This window comes from Choristoneura fumiferana, chromosome 4 (genome assembly GCF_025370935.1).
Source record: "Choristoneura fumiferana chromosome 4, NRCan_CFum_1, whole genome shotgun sequence".
In the NCBI taxonomy this organism is placed as follows: domain Eukaryota; kingdom Metazoa; phylum Arthropoda; class Insecta; order Lepidoptera; family Tortricidae; genus Choristoneura; species Choristoneura fumiferana.
Window position 1 is genome coordinate 5,756,516 of NC_133475.1, and position 25,757 is coordinate 5,782,272.

The 25,757-nt window shown below is 35.0% G+C and overlaps 4 protein-coding genes across 7 annotated transcripts in view; 2 read left to right on the plus strand and 2 right to left on the minus strand.

Annotated features, from left to right (window-relative positions):
* The window catches only part of Efa6 (Exchange factor for Arf 6), a 41,206-nt gene extending 37,673 nt beyond the window's left edge, over positions 1-3,533 (minus strand). The window contains exon 1 of the mRNA XM_074086666.1: positions 3,046-3,533. Within this exon, the coding sequence (XP_073942767.1) occupies positions 3,046-3,180 (135 nt within the window). The 5' untranslated portion in view covers positions 3,181-3,533. The remainder of the gene's footprint in view (positions 1-3,045) is intronic.
* Positions 3,534-4,015: 482 nt separating this feature from the next.
* Positions 4,016-7,486, plus strand: LOC141427339 (CDGSH iron-sulfur domain-containing protein 2 homolog). Its single transcript, XM_074086674.1, has 3 exons — positions 4,016-4,290; positions 4,667-4,869; positions 6,897-7,486. Exons 1-3 carry the CDS (start codon positions 4,194-4,196, stop codon positions 6,993-6,995), a joined length of 399 nt encoding a protein of 132 aa, XP_073942775.1. The 5' UTR covers positions 4,016-4,193; the 3' UTR covers positions 6,996-7,486.
* A 353-nt stretch (positions 7,487-7,839) lies between these two features.
* LOC141427338 (CDGSH iron-sulfur domain-containing protein 2 homolog) lies at positions 7,840-13,225 on the plus strand. The gene is made up of 3 exons (XM_074086673.1): positions 7,840-7,939; positions 9,005-9,213; positions 11,392-13,225. Exons 1-3 carry the CDS (start codon positions 7,843-7,845, stop codon positions 11,482-11,484), a joined length of 399 nt encoding a protein of 132 aa, XP_073942774.1. The 5' UTR covers positions 7,840-7,842; the 3' UTR covers positions 11,485-13,225.
* A 62-nt stretch (positions 13,226-13,287) lies between these two features.
* Positions 13,288-25,757, minus strand: part of LOC141427337 (uncharacterized) — a 52,734-nt gene continuing 40,264 nt past the window's right edge. For all 4 annotated transcript variants that reach the window (XM_074086671.1, XM_074086670.1, XM_074086672.1 and 1 more), the window contains exons 5-7: positions 22,939-23,083; positions 16,600-16,669; positions 13,288-14,852 (exon numbers count right to left, since the gene is read on the minus strand). In XM_074086671.1, the coding sequence (XP_073942772.1) occupies positions 14,847-14,852; positions 16,600-16,669; positions 22,939-23,083 (221 nt within the window). In that variant the 3' untranslated portion in view covers positions 13,288-14,846. The remainder of the gene's footprint in view (positions 14,853-16,599; positions 16,670-22,938; positions 23,084-25,757) is intronic.

A 25,757-nucleotide genomic window follows, 5' to 3' on the forward strand; every position in this document is an offset into this window, starting at 1 on the left:
CAGTGTCAACAAAAACAAAGCCTATACGTCATAAAAATAACCATTTAACACTGAACTCACTCACACATGGCTCAATACAGTAAAAAATTTGCCGAACATTCAGTGATTAAGCCGAATATTCGGTAAACCTGCCGAATACGAATATTCGGTAAACCTGACGAATACCGAATATAAAACGAATATTCGGCCCATCCCTAGAAATTTCAGTATTTCCTGACAACTATCCTAATATATGATTAGGGAATCGGTCCAAAACAGTGACCATAAATATATTTGACAGATATTGTGTGTGATACATACCCGCACATTGGGCTACATATTTTAAGTTGCATTTTTAAGACTAAGCATACTTGTACCAAGTAAAACTTAATGGCCTCACAAAATAAACATGATTATGTCAGACAGATGATTTGTTAAAAAGTTGAAATATGAAGAAATTAAAACAAATTGAGTTTGGAGACAATGGATACTTGTTTGTAGTTTGAATAACAGGCCAATTGCATGTGGCTATGTGTCATACAGTATATTTTATTATCACTTATGAGCGAGCTATGTGGCAGTGCACAGTTTTGGCATAAAGAACTTACTTATACGTAAAAAAGTACTATATGCTTTGTAGTTAAAATCTTTATTTCTTGAAGACATTTTCAACTTTCACTAAGAACATGTTTGGTTATGATATGACCTTGGGGTCTGCCACAAGATTTCAATTTCAAGATGCTAGGATTGCAGGCAACTTATTTGTTTTCAGTTAATTAAATCCTTAATTTTTCACACTTTATTTACTTTCTATACGAAACAAAAAGGTGAATTATATAAGCTTTTATTTAGTTTTACCTGTCCCATTGTCTGGCTGTCTGTCTGTCTGTCTGTCTGTAATCAAATCTTGCAAGTTAAATTCGACCAACTTCCAGTAGTTGGATTGACTTGAAATTTGGTATACTTATGTAAATTGCGTGACAATACAATAATCCCTAGTAGTCCGACCAGGACTGTCTCCACAGGACAGAACTCTTCAACGGTTAATGGCATAGACTTGAAATTTGGTATGCAAATGTAGTTTGGGTGACAATACAAGCACAGTCAACAAAAAGTACAGTCAGCAAAAAAGCTTGTATTAAAAATGAAATATTGAACAAAAACTTATTTGAAAAGAGATTTCATGATAAGTACTTAGTTAATGTATATAGATCTCTCTGAAAGAGACAGAGATGGGTGTAATTTAAAATAACAACAAATTATGAATCAAGGTCCCTTCCACTCCAAATGTAATGCCCCCTTGTCCCTGCTAAAGGGTCACAAGATCCTCATTCCCATTAACTAATAGCAGTAATAGCTTGCTTTTGATGAAATCTTGAGACAAGTTTATAATCCATACAAAAAGCATGCCCTGATTGCTTCCACGCTTGTTTCTCAATAAATTTTTCACTTTTGTAAAAAAAAAAAAACAATTTTGGTATTTTTTTTATTTTTTTATGGATTCCAGCCAGTGTCAATCCTGTTATAATATAACATAGGTACTTAATTCATGTTACAGTATTTATGTGTATAAGTTACTAACCCTTTTTAGTTTATTTACTATTATCAAATGTGTCTTTGTAACACAAAATATGTAAATTATTTGAATTTTGTTATCAGTATTCACTAGAGATAATAAAAATACCTTGCATGCTCAATTTTTTTTCATATATGATAGGGGCAAACAAGCATTATATGCTTCTTGATTTTAAATAATGACATAGTAGAGAATATCTTAGCATACATTATTGTACATGCAAATAAATGGCAGGAAACAACATTATTTTATACTATTTAAAGATAAATGGCATGTTTTCCAAAAGAGCACAATATTGGTATTACATTAACCAAACTGATACACTTGACGCTTGTAATGAGGACATATCATGTAGTTGACAACCTTAACACAGAGTTGCCTGTCAAGGCAAGTGCATCAAGGGTATGATACATATTTACTATATACATATAGATAACATGCAAATCTAATTTACTGTTACAGAGACAGTTAATTTTTTTTTATTACATCTGAAATGTCATGTTATGACATCATCTTTAGTTTGAAAGTTATGGAAGAGGAGTCAGAATACAACACAAGTACAAGGTTGCATTGAGATAAATCTTAAATAACCATAATAACGAAAGACTTGGTTTAGAACTCTGCTTGATGATGTATGACATTTTACACACATTCTAGCATTCCTTTATTTAGTTATAGTCAGGACCTTACTTCCTGTGTAGTAGGCCCATTAGTACCTACCTACATGTAACAAGAAGTAGTTATTAAATAGGTGCTAGGTCCATTGCAAATTTGAATAGGCTTTTAGTACAATTTTGAATGAATTTTCTAAAATGACAAACTATCAATGTGTGTGTTGCAAAGGCTAGCCTTGAGACCATTTTTCTTTCATAAAATGGGTATGAAATAAAATTAGTTTCAATATAGTCCAGATGGTCAAAAATGTATACAACTTAGAAATAATGATTTAACTAAAGCTACTTATTTCTGTATCACTTTCAGATAGAATTAATTTTTGTATTTCATCAATCATAATATGAGCAAATGGTGTGTTCAACATAAAATTATTAGTCAGTTGCACTTTTTTTTAGTTTCCTAGTGTTTTTTTTTACTTATTAGAAAATAATTTATCTTCTATTTATTTAAACACAAATAAAAAACCTGCATTGCAGTTTACTATACAAAGACGGCAAGTTGAAAGAACATAATGTAGAAACATATTTAGGTAGTAGTAGTAAGTCCATAGGTACACACACAACAATTATGCATTCATCGTGCATTACCCTGTTTGTGTGCGTAACATATGATTCACTGTATTTTCGAGCTAATGAAGCAACTAACTTTTATTTATCACTTTTCGCAGTCGTACAGTCAAGGACAAATTATTGGGGGAGGAACTGCTCACCCTACAAGACATCCGATCACAATCTAATAACGTACGGTAGCACCTGTACGTAGTATCAAACAGTATAGCAACGAAGTACCCATACAAAAAGAAATAAACATCTTACCTCGCCGCTACGAGCTGCAGGAGAATTTTCTTCGATTTCGTATATTATGTGTGGCAAACCGGCTTCGCCAAGCAGTGAGAATCCGAATCCTAAATTATCACTACGGTTTAGGACCACTAGTCTTTCGTCAGCCATATTCAGTGCACAGCAGCATTGATTACCATCCACTGTTAAACATCACCAGGAACACATTTAACGAACTGCTACAGGATTTTGGGTAAGGTATTTTGTAATTTATAAACGAAAATCTTAGTAAAATTGAAGCACGATAAACTGCAGCGCACCCAACCAACCAAAGCGAAGGAGACAGATAATTTCAATTTCATTCGTTTCACTTCACTCCTTCTTGGACATTCATATTGCAGTTTATTTTTTGTCTGTAGAAATTCTGCCAATGAACAATAGCGTTCTTACTAGTGTCTTGAATAGTTTTTACTTAGCTATGTAATATTATTGTTGGCACTTGGCATTGGCAGCCCCCGTATGTTCACAACCAATGATGTTCACTCACTAGTGATGTATTTGCGGTAGGGTTCAACTCTTTTGATTGCATCAACGATTTCACTTCAAAGTTCAATCGATTATTTCGCTAGGTTAAGAATTATGGTGCAGTAGCTATTTACAACTACAACGTCTAAAATATGTATGTTAAGTAGTACCACGTTACCTCAACTGCTTTATCAATTTTTTTTAGTGGCTTAATAATAGTGATAATTATTTATCATAATTTTATTATGAACACAATGGTGTACTGGTACTGAATCCTATGAAGACAGGAAAACAACTTTGAACATGAAACTACCGTGCGACTCTCATATTGAGGTATTTAACGAAATACACTCGGATAACTTAATTTTTTACGAAAAAAAATATGCAAAACAATATTCGACTCGTCGATATCTATACATTACAATACTCTATACATTACAATATTCCCCAGTTATAATGCGGTCATGTTAATGCTTACTGTCACTGTCAAACCAAACATTGATGACTGAATCATCACAATCACATTGACATCTTTGACTGTCAGTCATTAACAAGTTGGTTTGGCTTGGTTGGCCTGCCTTGCCTGTCCATTCACTTGCTTCGAGTGAACGCGGCCATCTGTGAACTTACAAAACTAAAGTATCTCAAAAACAGTGAAAATGTACGTGTTGTCGAATTTTGTAAAAGTTACTGTCCCTAATTACTTAGCAGGGCTACCGATACCCGATTCATTCGGGGGTTGGTTTCGATTAACAGGTAAGAAAACTTTTTTCCTTATTTGCTGTCTTAATTAATCTCGGTGCCTAATGGGAAATTGAGATAAGCGTGACTATACCTAGCCTGTACCTAGCCTTGGGAAGTGACTAACTGACCTTTAATTAGTTGCATGAAACTTGAAATAGAACTAATTATAAAGATATAACCTTTTATTTTCTAAACATAAATTACTTACTGATTTTAATTATGCCTCATTCAGTATTTTATTATAGCAGAGCACTTTTATTGTTTAGCAATTATTTAATTTCAAGTTACTAATACTAGGAATAGTGTCATGCACCACCATTTATAGGATACTCTACTTCACTTTATGATCGAAGTAAAAGTTTTTAAAAGTTTTATTTTATTCTTTCAGTGCGAGATTGGATTGCTTTGATTCCACCAACAGTGGTAGTTGGAGGCGTCTCCTATTATGCATACCGATCTATAAAAAGAGGGCGAGTTGGTGGAAGAATTAACCCCATGATTAGACTAGACGAGAAAAAAGTGGTGGACTTTGTTGAAATAGAAGATATTGGAGAAAAAATGTATTTGTGTAGATGCTGGAAGAGCAAAAAAGTAAGTACTAATGCTTTTTTTTCTAAGTAATTTGTGTAATACATTAATATAATTTTTTTTTGGTAAAATATAAAACCGGCCAAGTGCGAGTCAGACTTCACCAAAACCACTTATTGTGGGAGCCCCCCTTAAATATATATTTTATTCTGTTTTTACCTAGTATTTGCTGTTATAGCGGCAACAAAAATAAACCATTTGTGAAAATTTTAAACTGTCTAGCTATCACGGTTCATGAAATACAGCTTGGTGACAGACAGACAGACAGACAGACGGACAGTGGAGTATTAGAAATAGGGTCCAGTTTTTACACTTTTGGTAAGGAACCCTAAAAAGAGTATTTAAAAGAAAAACCTGTTATTGCCACCAAAGGTTTCAGTCTATTTAATTTTTGTTTACTTCATTTACCTAGATTATTTTATGGTTGTACTAGAGGACCCGGCAGACGTTGTCCTGCACGAAAAAAAATATGATAACATACCAAACAACTCCGCCATCTAGCGGGTCCAATTTATTTGAATATGTTCTTTAATTTGAGGGGAGAGTTTACTCAGTTTATCGTATCGACGGGATAACCATTAAATGTTTGACAGTTATGAAACCCATGAACATTTTGTATGGGAAAATGTTTTTTCTCTTATTTTATTTTTTCGTGAATTTTCCAATGTTTTTAATATTTATTATCCTATTGCTGATAAAAATAAATCCAAAAACACAAAAATCATAAAAATTGGTCCAGCCGTTTTTGAGTTATCATAGTTGAGTTGAGTTCGGTCTGGTAGTTGCAATTGAAATTTTCGGGATTTTACAAAATTCCCATGGAAATTGCCAAAATTTATATTGTGGTCTTCATTGAGGTTGTGTTGTGAACAACTACAAAATTCAACTCTAAACCCAGTGCTGAAATTTCAAGATTTTTTTCATTTTTTTCCTATTCCGTGGGAATATCGGGATAAAAAGTAGCCTTTTATTTATTTATTTATTTATTTACCTATGTGTTATCCAGACGTTCAGCTACCTACCTCTACATACCAAATTTCATGACTCTAAGCCTAGCGGTTATTATTTCAAGATTTTATCCCTATCCCATGGGAATATCGAGATAAAAAGTAACCTATGTGTTATTCCAGAGGTCCAGCTACCCACGTACCAAATTTCATGGCTCAAAGCCCAGCGGTGGTTATTTTGAGATTTTATCCCTATCCCGTGGGAATATCGGGATAAAAAGTAGCCTATGTCTGTCTCCTGGTTCTAAGCTACCTCCCGTGAAATTTTCAGGCAAATAGGTACAGCTGTTCTTGAGTTATAAATAGTGTAACTAACACGACTTTCTTTTATATATAATTTATATATATATATATATATATATATATATATATATATATATAATATCATTTGAGACTGTCACAATTTGAATTGACTTAGTTATTTATATGGCATTCAGGTTGTTTGGTAGATACGAGTATAACAAAATACCTATCTAACATTTATTGGGAATGCAAGTCAAATATTACATGAGTATTATCTGAAAAATGAGATCATGGTGTGACTTATTTTACAATTCATCAACTTGTATGTCATTTATATCTGGCTTTGATCATTTTATCAGATAACATAGTGCCAACACAAGTTATTACTGAGATAATATGTTTTATTTTCTATTATAAACTAAACTATTAAGTAGGTACATGATATTTAAAAAATCTTGTAGGTTTTAGTAGGTTGCAGTAGCTATTATGTATCATTAAAGAAGTCAACTTAATTTACCATTATTCATCATCAGGTCAAAGAAATTCTTAATTAATTATGTTTTGGCTTTTAAAACTACATATGTATGTACCTACACCTACTTACATGATATTTAGAAAAAACCTACAAGATGCAGTAGCTAGTTACTAACGTTTATCTGATCTATCTCAATCTTAAACAAAGTAAAAGTTTAAGTACATTAAAATAATTGTTTTTGGTTTAAAAATACAGATTTTATAGAGATTAAATTTTTAGCATTTTGTTTTTATTGTTTGTTTCAGTGGCCCCTGTGTGATGGAGCGCATGGGCCCCACAATAGAGCTACTGGAGACAACACTGGTCCAGTTGTGATCCGAAGATCTAAACCAGCCGAGAAGTAAACTGTGTTAATGGAGAACGCCGAAGGTGTTAATAATGCTGACAGGGTGACAATTGAATAGTGATATGTATGTGATTAAATAACTACGCATATAATGTGTAGGAATGATTTGTTATCATAAAATTTGTATACAAGTAGTGATAAGGATACCTATACAATACAATCATATCATGCTTGCCTATGTAACTAAGTTTACCAAGTACATATAATTTTAACACATATCTAATAATCTTTAGTATTATTATAACTTAAGAAATTATTTCAACTACCTATGTAGGTATTATACATTCCGAACTTTAAAAAAGTAAGTGTGTGCTGTAAGTTTGTTTTAAAAACAAATTAAAAAATGGTACATAGGCTGTGAAGAGACCAATTTATACTTAAATATTTGGAAACCGTATTATTGAAAAGTGTTCTGAGGACAAAGTTCACTTTCTTTTTTATTGTTCTACTTGGCAAACTTATGAATAAAATGTTATTTTGGCTTTTGAATTTTGTGTTATCTTTTATTAACAGGCTCTTTTCTATTATGCAATTCCGAAAATTGATGACAGTTAATAATCGAAAGAACGCGAGTCACACCCTCGTTCATTAGAAGTAATCTTTTTTTTTTCGATTTTCGTGCATCCCAATTATTATTCTTCCCCTCAATGGCGGCCTTAAGGCTTGGGCCAAATAGATAACTTAAACGATGACATGTGTCAACTTTGACACAAGTCACGCTGTTTTCACCGCACTAATCGAGCACTTTTGTGGCCTGCCTGACATTACGCCAAAGATACGTTCATTTTGCGTAATTGTTGTCTAATTACTTTCTAAAGCTCTTCTGATATATATTTTAAGTGAAAATGTATTTAATCTCTAATTTGGTGAAAGTGACTATTCCAAACTACTTGGCCGGACTGCCTATTCCCGATTCTATTGGTGGTTGGTTTCATCTGGGAGGTGAGTAGTTTAATATTTTCCAATTTATTAGCACAACGTGATTTGTAGTAAGTTGAGATATATAACAAAATCTAAGAATTGTAAAATAAAATTATTGATTCTCGTAATCTCTTGTTCAATGCTATGACATACTTTTGTTTCGAATTGTGTTACCTATGTGAGTAGCACATCGATGGGTATTCTAAATCGATGAAGTAGCATTACAATGTACACCAACAAGCTGAAGTCGCACGCGATTTTGAGAATACGATTTGCAATTCAATATGATGTAAACATTTGTTAGTATGATAATGGAATCATTACTATTTTGATCTCAAGAACTGAAATTCATTCATTTATCAGAATGCACATTATATTGACTGAGTATGGCATGTTTATCGGAATTTTTAAGGTTTTAACATGGAAGTTATGTAACAATGGGCATGTGCTCTGTATGTGTATTCAGTAGGTTCTATTCTTGACCAGTTACATTATGCCATTAAAATCACATGATATTATTTACATGATTGGGTAAAATAACACTTCCAACTAAAATCATAGTAATTTCTCTAAATACCACACCTACCACACCTACTACTGCAAAATATACCTACTTTATGAGAATGTGGAATATTTTTATTACAAGCTTTTATTTAGCTTGCCCTGTTTGTTTATTTATTTGTTTATTTATTTATTTGGGTCAAATCTTAGTTAAACTTGACCTTAGTTTGAATTTGAAATTTGATTGAGTTGAAATTTGGTAAACTTATGTAAATCTGGTGACAATACAATAATCTGATAGTGACATCCTGGTAGTCCAGCCAGGATCGTCTCCATAGGACGGAACTCTTTGATGGTTAATGGCATCAACTTGAAATTTGTTATTCAAATGTAGTTTGGGTAACAATACAAGTACAGTCAATAAAAAGTATAGTCAGCAAAAAAAAGTTTGTATTAAAAATGATTTTTTTACCAAAACTTATTAACATTTAATTTGCCAAAATATTAATTTTATTTGTTTTTGCTGACTTATGACACAGCCTCCTGATTTAGGTTATTTTAAATAAAATGCTATTGCCTTTACAGTTAAGGACTGGCTGGCCCTAGTACCACCAACGCTTGTGGTTGGTGGTATTTCCTACTACTCTTACCAAACAGTGAAGAAGGCGCAGGCTGCTGGAAATGTTCATGTCAACCACTGCGTGAGAAAGGACATTGACAAGGTTGTGGACTTTGTTGAGATTGAAGACATCACTGAAAAAGCTGTCCTTTGTAGATGCTGGAAGACTAAAAATGTGAGTGGGAATAGCTTAACTTAACCAATAAAATATCCTCCTGCCCCCATTGTCCTATATATAGGACCTATTGTAATGTGATATCAAACTCTTTCTTAACCTTTTCCGAATTTTCTTCTAAAATGTTTATTAATTGTGGTTAGTGAAAAGATAATTTATGCGCGCTCAGGATAGTTGCACGATTGTATTGAGCCGGCCGGAAAAAGATAATTGACAATAAAGTTTCATGTTCATAAACCAAAAATTTTACTTAGCTGCAGGAGGATAAAGCAGTTTTGTAATTTTATTATTAGCGCTCTGCTTCAAATTTCATGAATGCTGATCTTAATAGTGAAAAGATTCATACAATTTCATAAACTTATGCATCACTTGTCAATAATTACCTGATTGTTGAGTCAGAAAGGGAACAAAGTATGGAGGAACCATGCAAAGTAATAATAATTACTTACACAGCAATGGGATACAGTCTAAATAAAATGAAAGTAATAATCTGTTTTGGAAACACAAAAAAATCTCTGTTTACATTATGCAATGCCCTATCTGGGTGTTGACTCATTCATGTTTGGCTTTTATCTGATAAAATAAGGATAAAATGCTTGTTTCTTTGCAGGAAAGTAGTATACAAAATATTAGTAGTTAGTACATAATAATTATACTATTTCGTAATACATAATTAATTACTACTCAATTTAATGATAAAAAGTATGTTGATTGTTTCTTTTCACAAAAAATAAAATAAAATTCATCTTTCTGAGTTTTTTTAAGTGATCAGTTGAAGTGCACACCAGGCGCGGATCCAGCCCTCAAAAAAGGTTGTGGTCACACCCAAGTTACAGCCACCCCAAAATCGGTCAAATGCGAGTCGGAGTCGGAGTACAAACTCGCTCATAAACAATAATGAGGAATGACTTTCGAAAGTGTGTTGTTACTAGTCTATTTAGGTTGTGGGCATGCCCATCATGCCCACAACGGTGGATCCACCCTTGGTGCACACAGAATCATATTTAGATTTATGTATGTGGTCTTTTTATGTATGTTTTTTTTTAAATTAATCCACAGACCTATAGTAAATTGTACAACAAGAGCATAAAACGAGCCATTTTATCTGGCATTCATATCGAGGGAAAATGAGTTTAATGCTTGAGTATTACACTGTGCCTTTCACTTCCATTCAGAGGAAATTAAATAGCAACAGTGGAAACAATTGTTCACTTCCTTGGTACCTTTTATTTTTCATGCATTTCTATAAGTATAATTATAAATTTTTATTTTTATTGATTTATTTTTACATAAAATATTTTTTTTTTAAAATCTCCCATACAACAAACGTGATTTTTTGCCGTTTTTTTGGTCGATATTAATAACTGCAACAGGTAGACGCTTGAAATATTCATAGAATATTTAGTCGTATATTCACTTTAAAAATAGATACTTAAATTAAAATAAAATATATAGTTAAGGGGGCTCTCATACAACAAACGTGTTTTTTTTCCTAATGTCTAATGTTGTATAGATAATGTACAGAACGCTTCGTACGCGAGTCCGACTCGCACTTGGCCGGTTTTTTATGGTTATTCATTGTTATTTTGGGGCTGGTTAAATTTTAAGATACATTTTTCAGTTCAGTAGATAGGTAGATCATTACCTCACTATTGCCAAAACAATTTCCATAATGATTTTGGACAGTCCCAATTCTCAGTATGTAAGGCCTTTTTGTTTGAAATACGTCACAAGTAGAAAATTTAAGACATTAAAAAATTATGGCCAAATGAGATGATGAATAGTTCAATATGGATGGAAAGAAATGGTGAATTCAAGTTCGATCCTGTGCATGGTAGACAAATGGCTTGCAGGTTCTTCATAACTCTATCCTATCTGTAATATATTTAAAAAAAAAACCGGCCGAGAACATGTCGTACACGCCCAGGATAGGGTTCCGTAGCCATTACGAAAAAATCAAATCATATTTAACATGACGAAACTATAAGAGTTCCTACTTGACTACGGAACCCTAACAAAGAAAATATTTAAGCCACTAGCCAATTTATTTGGCTTCGATGACGATGCGGCTCTGCCCAGTTGATTTTGTGATATTTACCCATGTTCTTTTATATGTTTTTATAATAATTTTATTATCTTAATAAACTCTACTACTACAACATTATATTTATGTTCCAGTGGCCATACTGTGACGGTGCCCACGCGACCCACAACAAGGCAACGGGGGATAACGTTGGACCTGCTATAGTCAGGCACAAGGAGAAGAAGTAAACATTGGGCCTGGAGTACTTTTGCATAGGTCTAGGGTCATAATAATCAGCTTCGTTTCTTGGTAATCAGGTGTGAATACGTTTTTTTTTTGTACTTTTTAGAGAGCAGTTTTTTAAGCGCAGTTTAGACATGCAAGAAAAATCGTGCAAGTTGCATTTACCTTGCGGCGCTCGATTGATCACTACAAACTAGTTTGTGTTACGGCCTCGCAATGTATTGCAACTTGCACGATTTTTTTTTGCAGGTATAAACTGGGCTCTAGAAACTCTTTACTGAGTACCTATAAAATAATAAGACTTGCTGAGAAATTTTAGAACATCTAGGTTTTTCCAATAGTTATGGGATTTTGGGAATTCTGAAGACTTAATCCATGAACCAATATTAAATCGTCTGCCACTCGGCGCTAACCGTAATCATTTGATAAGGGGTAGATTCACGAAACGATTGCCGGTCTTACGTATGGCGTACCTTTATCAGTTCATAGAGTTGTTTTTCTGCATACCTACATACAATAACGTTCTTATCTGTAAATGATTACTTTAATCCCTGTTCTACCGTCAGGCTGCGCGTGACGCTCGTTGATTGAACAGGAATGTACGAGACGATAAACGTAATAGTGAGCGAGCAATCTAGCTCATTCACACTGGGACTATGGTTGTCAAATAAAGATGGAACTCAGCGGCGTCTTTATAGCCCATGTAGCGCCCGTGTGCAATTATTACTTTAGCGCCATCTAGGAAGCGCGCGGTCAAAATGGAATAGGTCCAAAGTGCCGCGGCCGGCGCCCCTAACACCGCTGCACCCGTGTGCAACGCACACCCTGCACTATAGGTAAAGACGCCTCTGATAGAACTTAAGTCTTCTGAAATAAGTTTAAACTATACATCTTGTGACAATATTTTTCGTTGTTACTGCCTAGTTTATATAAGTATTGTTTCAATTCTGGGCAAAGTTCTCTCCGCCAATATTATTTTTAGAGTGACCATTTCTAGCAATGAAAGGGCTACAATTTTTCGAATTGTTTCCCACCTGATCCTCTAGAGATGCAATGCCAATGTTCATATATAATAAAATGAATCTCTGGAAAATGAACTTGTATGTATCTAACTTCGAAAGTTTGACACACGCTGATCAATATGGATTTTGTAGTTTTACTATTAAACAAATCTTACATACTTACTGAATGCACAGCACAAGAACTGTACTGATTATTATATCGTTTAAGTATGCAACTTTAACTCAAGACGCCTCAGTAGGTACTTAATTTTTGGGTATTTATGCTGTGTATTGTCGATTTTGCTTAAGAGCCCCTTTAGCCAAGGCTCCTACATTAACCCGTCGAGCGACTAATGCAGACACCCGTGTGCGGGTCCTAATGCCACCTGTCAGTCACATCCGGTTGCCGGTCGTTCGACGGGTTAAGGCTAAATGAAGTACCTAATCGCGGCATTATGCTACTGAGTTTCAGTCCTATTATTTCGCAGGTCCTTCAAATTGCTTCTTGGCTCGAGGTGGCTACTAAATTAACAATAGTTCTTCAGTATAATAAGATTCTGCTCTCCACCCATTAACTAGCAAATGGTAGCTAATCGTAATCAGATCCGTGAAATCACTATTTTTTTCGGGTGAGTATAATATTAAGGAGTTTTTTTAACATACATTTTATAGACTTTTTTATTGACTGTTATAGTCGACTTGATTCTGTTCACTTTGAAATAAAGTACGGATTGTTATTGCTTTAGCTCTTGACTTTTATTGTCCTATTTTATTACAAAGTAAGTACACACCATAATTAAGACACAGTTTTCTTAGAAAATAACATTTAATACCATTCCAAATGCTGGTTCTTACATTAAGCACATCACAGACATTGACTTTAAATTACAAATAAATAACATTATTAAGATTAGTTCCTGCTTCTTCGGACTCTTGATTGTATTTTTAATAAAATCAATCATCAATTTGTAAATGAAGCCACGATAATATGAATCCGACTACTCGGGAACTAATCATTATTAATTTTGTCAATCGAATATTAGATTAGGTATATCACCTAGTCCAAACATATCACTCCACATTTATTTTATGTTTTCACAAACATACATATTATGGCACTACACTAGTAGTAGGTAGTTAGGTCATAATAATGGTATTTTGTGTCATACGTAATATTGTATTTTACGATTTGGATTTTACAATTATTACACTCTTCGCGAACTACATATAGCTACTGCAAGATTCATGGCTTGTATAATTAACTAGCTTAGTACGTCCATCATTAGCATTATTTAACAAAGAAAAACCGGCCAAGCGGGAGTCGGGACACGCGAAGTGCAGTGTAGGGTTCCGTACTGATAAACGATAGATATTCTTTTAAAATTTCGCGCTTTACGTGTAGGGGAGGTACCCTAGAAAATTTTGTTTTTAAACTTAATTTTATCACTGTCGGCTGTGTGTGGTTAACATACATACTCAATAAGGGGGCGTCCATAAATTACGTGAGATGTTTAAGGGGGGGAGGGGGTCGAGTCAAATCTCATCTAATCTTACGTTGGAGAGGGGGGGGGGGTCTCGGCAAATATCACGCATTTTTTTTTCTGATTGAAACAAAAAAAAATACTATTTTGGTCCATTTAATCTTACGCATAATCGTAATACGATTAAGATCATTCACTAATTCGTTCGAAAGAAAATAATTTCATTCATACTTCGACGTTATACATCTTTACGTTATACATGTTGGTTCCAATAGTCTCTCTTGAGACCGCGCATGATTCTCCATGGACTGAATTAGAGTAGATATTCTTTTTTTCAATCACAGTACCTAGTTACGATTTAAGTATTCTATTGTTAATTTTTTATTACACTTATAATTAAACTCTCAGCAATATTGATTACTAGTCTTAACTAGTCGTAAATAAAAGCACGAAGCAATTATTTTTTTCTTTTTACAATAACAATCCAACGCGTTTACGTAAGAAACCCACATTTTGAAAAATCTCACGTGGGTTTGGGGGATGGGGGAGGGGTTTAAAAAAACACCTTACGTAATTTATGGACGCCCCCTCCTAATACTCATGCAAAATAACAGTTTTCTAGTACTAACAGTCTATAAGCTAAGCCGCGGACGGACAGACGAACGGACGGATGTACGGTACAAGGCGAAACACACTATTGGGGTTCCTTGTAGGACTAGATACGGAACCCTAAAAAAGTCTGGTCGTCCTCAACTGAAGGCATCTCAGTACCAACACAACCGTGTCGGTAGCAAAACATGTTGGACGCACTTTATACTATACAATTTCAGTCTTGAATTATATTCCCTTAGAAAGTATTTTGCAGGTTCGTCCATGTTCTTGTTTTCACAGCTGAAAAACAAAGAAAAGGTAAATAAATGTCAGGTCGGTGTATATGGTGTCAAACAGAAAACGAAGTGATCCTATAAAGTTTCCTATAAGGTAGTGCCACGAGAGTTGAAGTGAATGTTTACACACACATCTACATGAATAACTGTTTGCATAAAAGGAAAATAAATGAAATGAATGAGTGAATGTCAAAATCCCGCTGTCATTAGATATGACATGGTCTTGTGTGTATAAAGTTTCCTATAAGGTAGTGCCACGAGAGTTGAATTGAATGTTTACATACACATCTACATGAATAACTGTTTGCATAAAACGAAAATAAATGAAATGAATGAGTGAATGTCAAAATCCCGCTGTCATTAGATATGACATGGTCTTGTGTGCGTGTCCTCAACTCTGGTGGCACTGCCTACATCTACCAACCAGCAGCTCATGGGTTCGAGAAATTACATTAACGAGGGATTACGGCCAAAGCCCTCTCATTCTGAGAGGAGGCCTGTGCTGAGTAATAGGACGCAAGTAGTAGTAGGCAGAGATGATGATGAAAACCAGATTTTATTAAGAAACATTAAGAAAATAAAAAATGTCCGTAGGACTAAAACTACTATTGAATTAAAATAACTAAAAACTTTAATTAAAACCGGCCAAGAGCGTGTCGGACACGCCCAAAATAGGGTTCCGTAGCCATAACGAAAAATTAAGTAAGTAATATTTTACTAAGAAATTCGTATTTTATACGGAATCTTCCAAGTTTAGATAGATAGATAGATAGAAACTTTAGGTATATTTATACCTTAGGCTGCTTTTTATCTTTTAAACTACTAATAATTCTCAGGTAAACTTAACCGTTATAGTTTTCTTTGTAAGTTTGATATACTACTACCATCCTGAATTTTTTCAAATTTTTCCTGGTTTAGATTGTAGAGGGGGGACGCTTGATTTTAATGAAAATTTGCACTTTAAAGTTGAATAGGTATTTCACAAACAAATCACTGAATCGAAAAATTGTCTTAGCAACCCCCTAATGGTTTTAAAGGACCTATCCAAGGATAATACCCCACACTATAGGGTTGGATGAAAAAAAAAATCACCCCCCACTTTTCGTCTATGGGAGGTACCTACTACCCTAAAAAAAAATATTTTTTATTTTTTGGTTGTACCATTTTGTCGGCATAGTTTATATATATGTCCGTGCAAAATAACAGCTTTCTAGCATTGATAGTCCCTTAGCAAAGCTGCGGACGGACAGACAGACAGACAGACAGACATGGCGAAACTATAAGGGTTTCGTTTTTGCCATTTTGGCTCCGGAACCCTAAAAAAGAGAGGTGGGTCTCTTGCCATGGTGCCCGTAACGCAGGCAGCATTCCCGCGTTAAACTGCGATTGCGATTCTTTGTGTGAGAAAGCTGCCGACGCGAGGGTTGCCTGTTGCCTCCCTTAACCTATTGCTGAGCTCCCTGTGTGAGCTCCAGCGCACCCTTACCCCAAGGACCTCGACGCCGAATGCAAAGATGAATAATAATTATGATTATAGAAAAATTGTGTAAGTAGGTATTCAATTTTAGCTATTGTTAATCTCACAACGCGTCTGTAAGAAAACAAACGACCATCTATCTCTCTTTGACTGCATTCCTTGTACTTAGGTATAGGTATGCTTACTCTACACAGGTTATTTATCTCCAGTTTTCTCTTGGTCCGTTATTCCAGGCAGACCGTGAATTATCTAGATCTAGATTATCTGAGCTTACCTCTATTCTAGTTTCTGCAATGTTCATATCTTCATTTCGCAGCAGTTCATGCTTCAGTCCGTTTTCCTTTCTGAAATGAGGTAAAGTTAACTCATTTGCCACATAAAGATAAAACAACTGTCTTGAGTTTGTTGATTCTTTAATTAGTTTAGCGTGCTAAATAAATAATGACAAAGATAGTTGGGTGATCTAGTTTTTATGCACGTTTACTTAAACTTTTCAATGAAGACATCGAAATATATGAGGTGTTTTAAAAATATAGGCATCCGGTATAGGTCAGTATTTCTACAGATTTTTTATTTTAAGTTTTGATCGAAAATGTAGTCACGCTTCTTACAATTTCGAAAAAATCAGAGGTGTGAGTCCGGATTTAAACTCACATCCTCTAATTGAGAGGCCATTATAGGTCCAACCACTGAAATATTCGGTTTTATTTTAAAACACCTTGTGTTACGTTACTGGAAAAGAGGTTCTTATTAAAGACGATCGTAACGGGCACGTAGGTAGGAGTATCTATCTTAGGTCTATTTATTTGCTCTAATAGTGTAGGAAATGAAGCAAGTTGTTGTAATGGGGCCCCATGCATTAATTTCTCAGTCGATTAAATTTTGCTTGGTTATTATATAGTATGAGCCGAAACTAACATATGAATATCCAAAAAAAAAACACCCCTAAGTTAGGTATTTGTACGTAAAAATACAATCCGTTTAAATATATTGAACCGAGTAATTCCTCCGTCCAAAATTATTTTACCAAATAAGTTATTTGTATCAGTTCAGTATGTGATACTACAAAAAATCTAAAACTTTTGTCAAACATGAGATTTTTTTTTATGATAATTCCTTTTTTTGACGCTCATTTTCATTGGAAAATTGCTCTGTCATTTTTTCTTCTTATATAATTTTAGAATATAATTTGACGTAGTGGGTAAGAAAATCTAAAAAAAATGTATACCCAAATTTATGTATTTTAGAACTATTAAAAACTGAGTGGAAAAATTCTCAACCCGATTTCTTTTTAAATATATACTAAGTAGTCACTACACTAAAATCCATCCCGCTCCCTAGGTACACACCACTAGATATGTTTAGTTTTTAATACGCTCGTTATTTTTTTGGATGTTTTTAAAGTTGAATGGAAAGAAAACTGTGAACTTAATTCAATAAATAAAATGGATAAAGAAATTTTCCACACAGAGTAAACAAGCAATTTCTGAAAATTGTATCGTTACATGGTATTTTTTTTAGATTTTCATTTAGTAGGTATAAAACAGCAATAAAATGGAATTCCAGTGCAAAAATTAGACGGAGAAATTTTCCGGTCCAAGACACGCCAAAAAAATATGTTTTGTTAATATTGGTATTTCTGCTGGGTTTTTTTTGATATTTCATATATTGCAATACGTTACATGAATATGCCCGGTGAAGAAAGTTTGAATGGAGCATTTTTCCGTAAAAAGATATTAACAATTTAAGACCTAGTTTAGTTTAGTTTAGTTTAGCTTATTAGTCGTTTATTGCAGCCATAGTATTGTACAGATATTTATTTAAATCCAATTATTATTATTCTTTGGAAATTTATACAATACTTTTATTTATTGATACCGTAAACTGTACACAACTATGGTAGAGGAATCGTAAGGGTTCAACTTTGTGCTTTTGCCTCTAACGAATGGATTGACATATTTAGTCTTAGTTATTCTTTAGATAAAGGCATGTATTAAGATAATGGAAGTTTAGTCACAAGTTAAAGTATGAAGTAAATATATATATTTTTTTTGACGAATTATTTTGGACTAATTGTTGCATAGTATTTTGACAACAATAGGCCAGACTTTATAACTTCCTAGTTGAAATCATGTTATGGCTAATCTTTGACTATAGTTGGGTGATTTATTTCATCGCTAGAAAATTTGTACTATAAAAATAAACACAAAAAGTGAGATCAAAGTATTATTTATTAGCAAAACCCCTATTTAAAGAAATCACGTTTTTAGATCTTTTTAATCTTTCCACAATGCTTTTGGATTGTTAATTATCTTGGCAACAAGAAGTAACCTTGTAAGTAATTAAATGGGCCGATTAAATCTTTTATAAAATCAACTACATACTTATAACATATGTAAAGAAATGAGTTTTACTTTTTTGGCTTGCCCCATTTAGATTCGATTTCCGGGTACATGGAACAATGCACGCTTTGTGCTTTTCAATGGCTTTCGATCGCGAAAACAATCTCATTCATTCGATAGAATATGCAGAGCTCCTAGGTTTTTTTTTCACACCTCTCCTTCAGAAAAGTAACTTTTCCTCCTGGCGTCAGGGAGCAAAGTGCAACTTTTCTGTTCAAGGCTTTTCCAAAGTGTTTATTGCAAATTTAAGCCATTTTTTGAAGTTTTAATTCCAACCACGCCATTTTCTTATGCTTTTGTTCTTTAATAATATTTAGATTTTTTTTTCAAGTTTATTAATGCTCGATGTGAAAAGTTGTATGACCACTCCGGAGCAAAATTATTTTCATCTTGGGTGTCTGTCACTTGAATCCCTCGTTACGTTAGGATTCTACTTTAGAATACTTGCTACATTCTGGATTAAATTTACGCCTGCCGTAAATACACCATTTTGCTCCCTTGTGACACAAATAACTATTAGCAGTTTTCACGATGTTTATGTTTTTTTTTTTGTATCCATGAGACAAAGTTCCATTTGGCGATCGCTTTAGCACTTATACGCTCGCCCACCTATTTTTCTTTCATCATTTTATCTCGTGACGTCATTTTCTGGATAAAATATTTTGACTTAATTATGGTCGAAAATCCGTTAGTACTATAGTTGGAACCAGGGCGAGATACAAAAAAAACCTTCACATTTTTTTAATCTTGCAATTTTTACAATAAACTAATATTAATTACATCCAAGAAACATTACCTTCCATTTGAATCCAACACAGAGTTTATATCGTCGCTTCAACCACTATCTGGGAATAAAAGTTTGCGGAGCTCAAACGACACGTTTATACCGGTTCTTCCAGCAAGCAACCAACTGACTTGAATCCGTTGGCCATCTATTGGATACGCAAGAAACTAGTTCCTACATACGTCAGTGAATGATAATAGTAATAAATAATAAACTAGACGTCGCTACTAGTCGATGCAGCTACGATGTTGTTTGACAAGTTCACTGGACTAAAGTTGGGGCCCTATACTATACAGTTTGTGTAGTTTTACGGTACTTTATCATACTGTAAAGTTTTTCTGGCAGAGGAAATACTGTGGGGTCCACTACCTTTATTTCCTACACTATAACACCTACTTAGGTATACACTTTACAGGTTAGGTTACCTAACTTTTCTTCTAAGTCGCACTCTTAATACAGTGGACGTGGTCGTCGGTTGAAGATGAAAAGATTGTTTGCATACTTTGATGACGACTTTCTTGGATAACCTAACCAACAAAAAGTTGGAAAACCCCCGACTTTGTCACTTTAAAGTTCAATATCTCAAAAACGGCTAAACCGATTTTGTTGAAACATGTCTAAGAATCATCGCTAGAAAACCTGATTTCAAATAAAAAAAACCGCATTCAAATAAGTCCACCCGTTTAAGAGCTACGGAACACCCCTCTTTTATCCTCGGGAGTTAAAATTAGTGTTATTTTCCCATTCCTTCCACAACGCAGTGCTGGATTATGTACTTCCTAGTTGGCAATAGAGGTCGCCTTTTAAGACGCTTACGGGAAGAAATGGGCCAAGCCCATCCTAGTCTAAAGCCGGACACGGCCCAGTTTCCTATGGTACAGTCACCTGCATTAATATCTGCCACTTTGGTACGTGCAAAAATATCTGCCACGTCTTATCGGCCCTAGAAATACTACGGTGACTGTACTAGCCACGCGTTAAAAGCTTTTAAACATGCTTTCTACATCCATAACACCTACGTATAGTGTGGTATAGTGTAGAACTGGCTCCTTTGTTCGCGATCGTCCTGTTTCCCCGCTTCCGTCGCAGTTGACCGCTTCCTACGCTCGAGGCTCGCGCGTCAGGTTACTCGCACAATAGCGAGCCCTTCGACTTTGAAATGGCGGAGCATTCCAAAATGGAGGGTTGAAATTTAAGCCATGTGGAGTATGGTGGCGGTTGTTGCATTCCAACCCTGATTGATTTTGCTTTTAGTCCATCAACGAAAGGGAGAAATGAACAACGATTTTACCTATTTTTAACCGCCGACACAAAAAGAGGGGCGTTTTAAGTTTGACCGCTGTGTGTGTCTGTATTTCTGTGTGTCGGAGTGTGTGTCTGTCTGTGGCACCGTACCTCTTAAACGGGTGGACCGATTTGAATGCTGGTTTTTTTAATTGAAAGCAGGTTTTCTAGCGATGGTTCTTAGACATGTTCTATCAAAATCAGTTCAGCCGTTTTTGAGATACTGAACTTTAAATTGACAAAGTCGGTGGTTTTCCAACTTTTTGTTGATTAGGTTATTTAAATATTAAACATGAGAAAGTTCCCTTCAGATTTAATAAATTTTACCAGTCCACTTTTTTATACCCGACTGCCTGTAGAAGGGTTATGTTTTTGAATCGTACGTATGTTATCTATGTAGGTACGTCTATTATTTTGGCATCCTTTGTCGCCTAATAGTACTGATTACAACATAAGTATTAGTAATTGGTAGGTACCTAGTCATTAGATTCGTTGTAACTGGTAATATTTCAAGATAGCGTCCACCAAAATAAGTCCGCAAAAGCCGGGACTCACTGTCATTACTGCGATTTTTTTAGCCGGTCCGATTTTGAATGATTTCCGACCTGGTTTCATCCAACTGTTGAAGTTAGGTACCTACCTACTACCTACCTTGCTTACCTACTAAACAGATTTCTAGAATATTAGATTTGTTTTCTTTATAGATAATTTATGGAATCAGGGGTTACTTTGCGGGCGGAGTTTCATATCAATGAACTAAAACAACTTTGCTCACACGCGACCGTATGATAGCTAGTTACCTACGCTTATGCAAGAATGCGTGTTCATGCAGTTCTTCCACCTCCACACTGTAAGAACACGCACAGCCACAGAATAAGCAATAATACAACAACTCACAACAACCCATCTATCACCACCGCCACACTACACTGACGCGTTTCGAACTCAACCAGAGCTCATCTTCAGAGCAAAACAACCGCACACCATGCTACCAGATGTTAGCAACTGTAACTGTGCGTGTACGTGTAACTGTTTGAACACCAGTTCAGAACACGCATATCTTGCATAAGCGTACCTAGCTATCATATGGTCGCGGGTGAGGAAATTCATTGTTTTGGTTTATTGTTCTTTATATTTTTTTAAAGCAGTCTGATTTTTTTTTTTTTTATTGTACCTACTTATGTTTCAAATTTAAACTAGACTATGTACCAAACCTAACTAAAACATCTTATACCTACCGTGAGCAGGTATAAGGTACACATTTGCAGAGTAGGTAGATATGTAATGTATGTTTTAGAAAATATTTAAATAGACAAGCTACCTAAATATTATATACTGTAAACTGTAGTAGAAAGTAGTTAGACAATGGTCTCATGTGTCACGATATGACTTGTACAAGTCTTGTACATAATAAGAATGTGTCACCCTTCATTTGTTCGTGGCTTTTACGGTATGAGATACCTACACAGTAATCTAACATAATCTAACCTATTTAAATACCTATTGTAATTCGGAGGAAAGTTAAAAGAAGACAATGGCTTCACGATTGTCATACTCGTACTTAGTGTTGGTTACGCCTAAAACACCCATTCACTTGTTTAAAAGAGCTTACATTACATTCTATTCTACCCTGATAAAATCACATGGATGGAGGAAATTAACGCCTGCGACAAATATTTGAACCTTTGTCGATCTTACTGCAATAAACATAGGATTCTAATTATCATTGTCATTACATAAGAATAGTGTCTGAGCGGACATTCGTTTTCGGTCTTGGCGAGTATCGGCGTATGATTAACGATTTAATTTCGGCTTTCATAGAAAATCCATCGGAACTAGAACTTATCCTGTGGCGCGTTCGACACCATCAGCAATCAACGTCGTAAAGTGGCTCGGCTACTCAACATCGGTTTCGGTTGCAGAGACTAGTTTGTGTTGGACACTAAAAAATAAAAACTTAAAAGTCATCTAGCCCTACGCGACAGTGATTTTTGTAGTCTCATCTCACTGTATTCTTTTACTTAGCACAAAAAATGTATGTCATCAGCCTTTGCGTAGCTCTCAATTTTCTAAACGTCTTGCACCAATTTAGCGACAAATTCATGGGTAAATTCACTTTAGAATAAATTTATTATCTACTCACAAGTACTTCCGCCTCCAGATGATTAGCGCGGTGTAGGCGAGGCAAGCGAGGCTGCACGTGATCAGGATCATTATCCCAGCCGCGGTGCCGATGGGCTCGGCGCCCGCGATCTGGCGCGGGGAGTCCTTGAGCACTGGACGGGACCCTGGAAGGGCAAGGGCGATGGTTTAGAAGAAACAATAATAAAAGAGACTATACGTTTGTCCCATTCGAATTTAAATATAGGTATAGAAATTGAGATCGCACCAGCACGTCTATGGCCGCGAACTGGCCACTAGCTAGCGGGCAGCGACGCGGAGTGTTTCCACTGCTAAATGCTTGTCTAGTGGAGTATGGTGGGCCTGACGCCTGGGTAGGAGTCAGAATGATTCAACCACTACATATGAGGATGTAACTCGGTTTATTACAAGGTATAATACATGGTTGCTCCGCATCACAGTACAGTTTGATTATGAAGTCATCGGGTAACTACCTGTAAGTATCTCCTTAGCTTAATGGTAGTGACTAGTGACACAATACGGTATTTGACAACTCCTGATTTTGCCATATCTTAATATTATTATGAAAATATAGATATACAGATAGTGTTTAGCGAAGAGAAAATTGGATTTATAGTGATTTTTTGAAAAATCTATATACCTGTCTCTATCTCAAACGCTTTTCTCTATGCAACAAGTATGGCGGTACTGGCGTGTGACGTCACATGCCAGTATGTCTTTCTGTTTCTAATCTTGAACTTCAAACCTTTATAACTTTGTTATTTGTAAAGGTAGGTAGCTTAAAAATAGTTTTTCTATTCGATAACAGGCATTGTGTAGTTTTAATTTACAAAACATATACAAAATAGTCAAATACCGTATTGCACCAATAATACAGAAGATACTGGGAGATCCTCCGTTTCCACCCCTCGATCTCTCCTTACGCCTCTTTGTTCCAATACGCGCCTTTAGTAAGGTACGTATTGTAGTACTGTTAGGTAATGCGCTAACAACGGCGCTTGCAAAGAGTACGTATTATAAGTACAATTCTGCATAACACAGGTAAATGTTAAATGGATTGCTCGATATAAGGTAATATGGAACAGACTCACAGCTTTCCCTCCCCTCCCTTGTCCTCTCCATGCACACACCACATTCAAAATTCGTAACGTCCTCTCTCTTCACCTTACCAACTTAAAATTATGAACTGTCAATCTCTCAAATTGCCAGTTCGAAAAAAGATAAAGGTGTTACTACATGAAGTATGTTAACTACGAGTATAACTTCGTGGAATCGCGGGTTCCGCGACAGCTCGTCTTGTGCTGCCAGGATTAGAAAAACCTAATGTTTTGTTAATGCAACAGCTAAGTTTTATTATAGGTTGTTGAGTTCGTACCTACTAATTTTGTAAATACATCATGTACCACTACCACCTGTGTCTCAATATGTAAGTACCAATAGCTTCCTATTATCATCACCACACGCACTCGGTCACTTCACTATCTCACACGTACCTTTTTAACCATAATTGATGATAATCGCTTTTTTTTCTGGTTTTGAAACCGCTACATCTACAACTTTAACATTTCAGTCTGAACCTCAAGTTGTCACTGACTACTGCTGACCAAAAATGCGAAAGGGCGTACAATGAATCAATAAGTAAGTAAGTACACATAAATAAACGTCGTTTCATAGTGTAGACATGTTTGATGAGTTCTATCTATCGCATTAAGTAAATATATATTTTCTTGTGAAACGTAGGCGGTAGCTCGTACCCATTAAAATACTTTGATAAGGCAGAGAGTTTGTTACGCATGTTCATGTCGATGACCTTTTATACTCCGTTTAATTTAAGGTTTGAACGCACGTTTCTCGATATTTCGAACACGATATTTGGACTAAAAATACTTACATGTGCATATATTAGCGTTATTTATTACAGAAGTCCACACAATTTTAAACAGTTCCGTTGTTTCATTTAAAAAAGTGTACAAATTTTACCATTAAGTTTCAAATGTAAAAATAAATGGAGTATACGGATTCAGAAGATGCGACAGGTAACACGCGTGGGCGGAAAATAACTTGAATGTGAGCATCGCAAGTGGCACTCGAGTTTAATAATGGCATGAGGTTGGTAAATATGAGAATGTTGGGAAATAAGTACCTATTGAAATCGTAAGAATAAACACTTGGCTAGTGTTAATACTATTAATGAAGAAAAGTCCTCGTTTCTCACGCGCCGAAATATGTTGGATGTTTTAAAGCTACTTAAGTAAGCCTACATACCTTACTATCTCGATCAATATTTATTAGGTAGGTATACCTTACAATTATATGAACTAGGGTTTCATGGCAGAACAATGTACAACGACAGCATGTACCTAGTTATCCAATAACCGAACCAGTGGTAAATAAGTTTTTGTTAAAAATTCAATTTGTAATAAGTACATTTTTTTTGCTGACTGTACTTTTTGTTGACTGTACTTGCATTGTCATCCAAACTACATTTCCGTACCAAATTTCAAGTCGATGCCATTAACCTTAGTGTTAGTTTTCGGTTACAAAATACGTCTCGATCGCGTTCGCGTTAAAATCTCAATTTGTATGGAAACACGAACAGCGCCTCTAGCGGAACGTTTGCGATGTTCGTGTTTCCATAAAAATAGAGATTTTAACGCGAACGCGATCGAGAAGTATTTTGTTGTATTTTGTAACCGAAAACTTACACTAAGGGTACAGGATGTCACTACCAGGGCCCAATTGCATAATAAAGTACAAGCTAAGAAATATCAAGAAAATACAAAATATCCATAGGACTAAAACTACTATTAAATTAAAATA

Coding starts and splice junctions, on each gene's coding strand:
- LOC141427338 (XM_074086673.1), top strand. CDS start 7,843: ATGTATTTAATCTCTAATTTGGTGAAAGTGACTATTCCAAACTACTTG. Junction 7,940..9,004: donor TGGTTGGTTTCATCTGGGAG/GTGAGTAGTTTA, acceptor TTGCCTTTACAG/TTAAGGACTGGCTGGCCCTA. Junction 9,214..11,391: donor GATGCTGGAAGACTAAAAAT/GTGAGTGGGAAT, acceptor TTTATGTTCCAG/TGGCCATACTGTGACGGTGC.
- LOC141427339 (XM_074086674.1), top strand. CDS start 4,194: ATGTACGTGTTGTCGAATTTTGTAAAAGTTACTGTCCCTAATTACTTA. Junction 4,291..4,666: donor GGGTTGGTTTCGATTAACAG/GTAAGAAAACTT, acceptor TTATTCTTTCAG/TGCGAGATTGGATTGCTTTG. Junction 4,870..6,896: donor GATGCTGGAAGAGCAAAAAA/GTAAGTACTAAT, acceptor TGTTTGTTTCAG/TGGCCCCTGTGTGATGGAGC.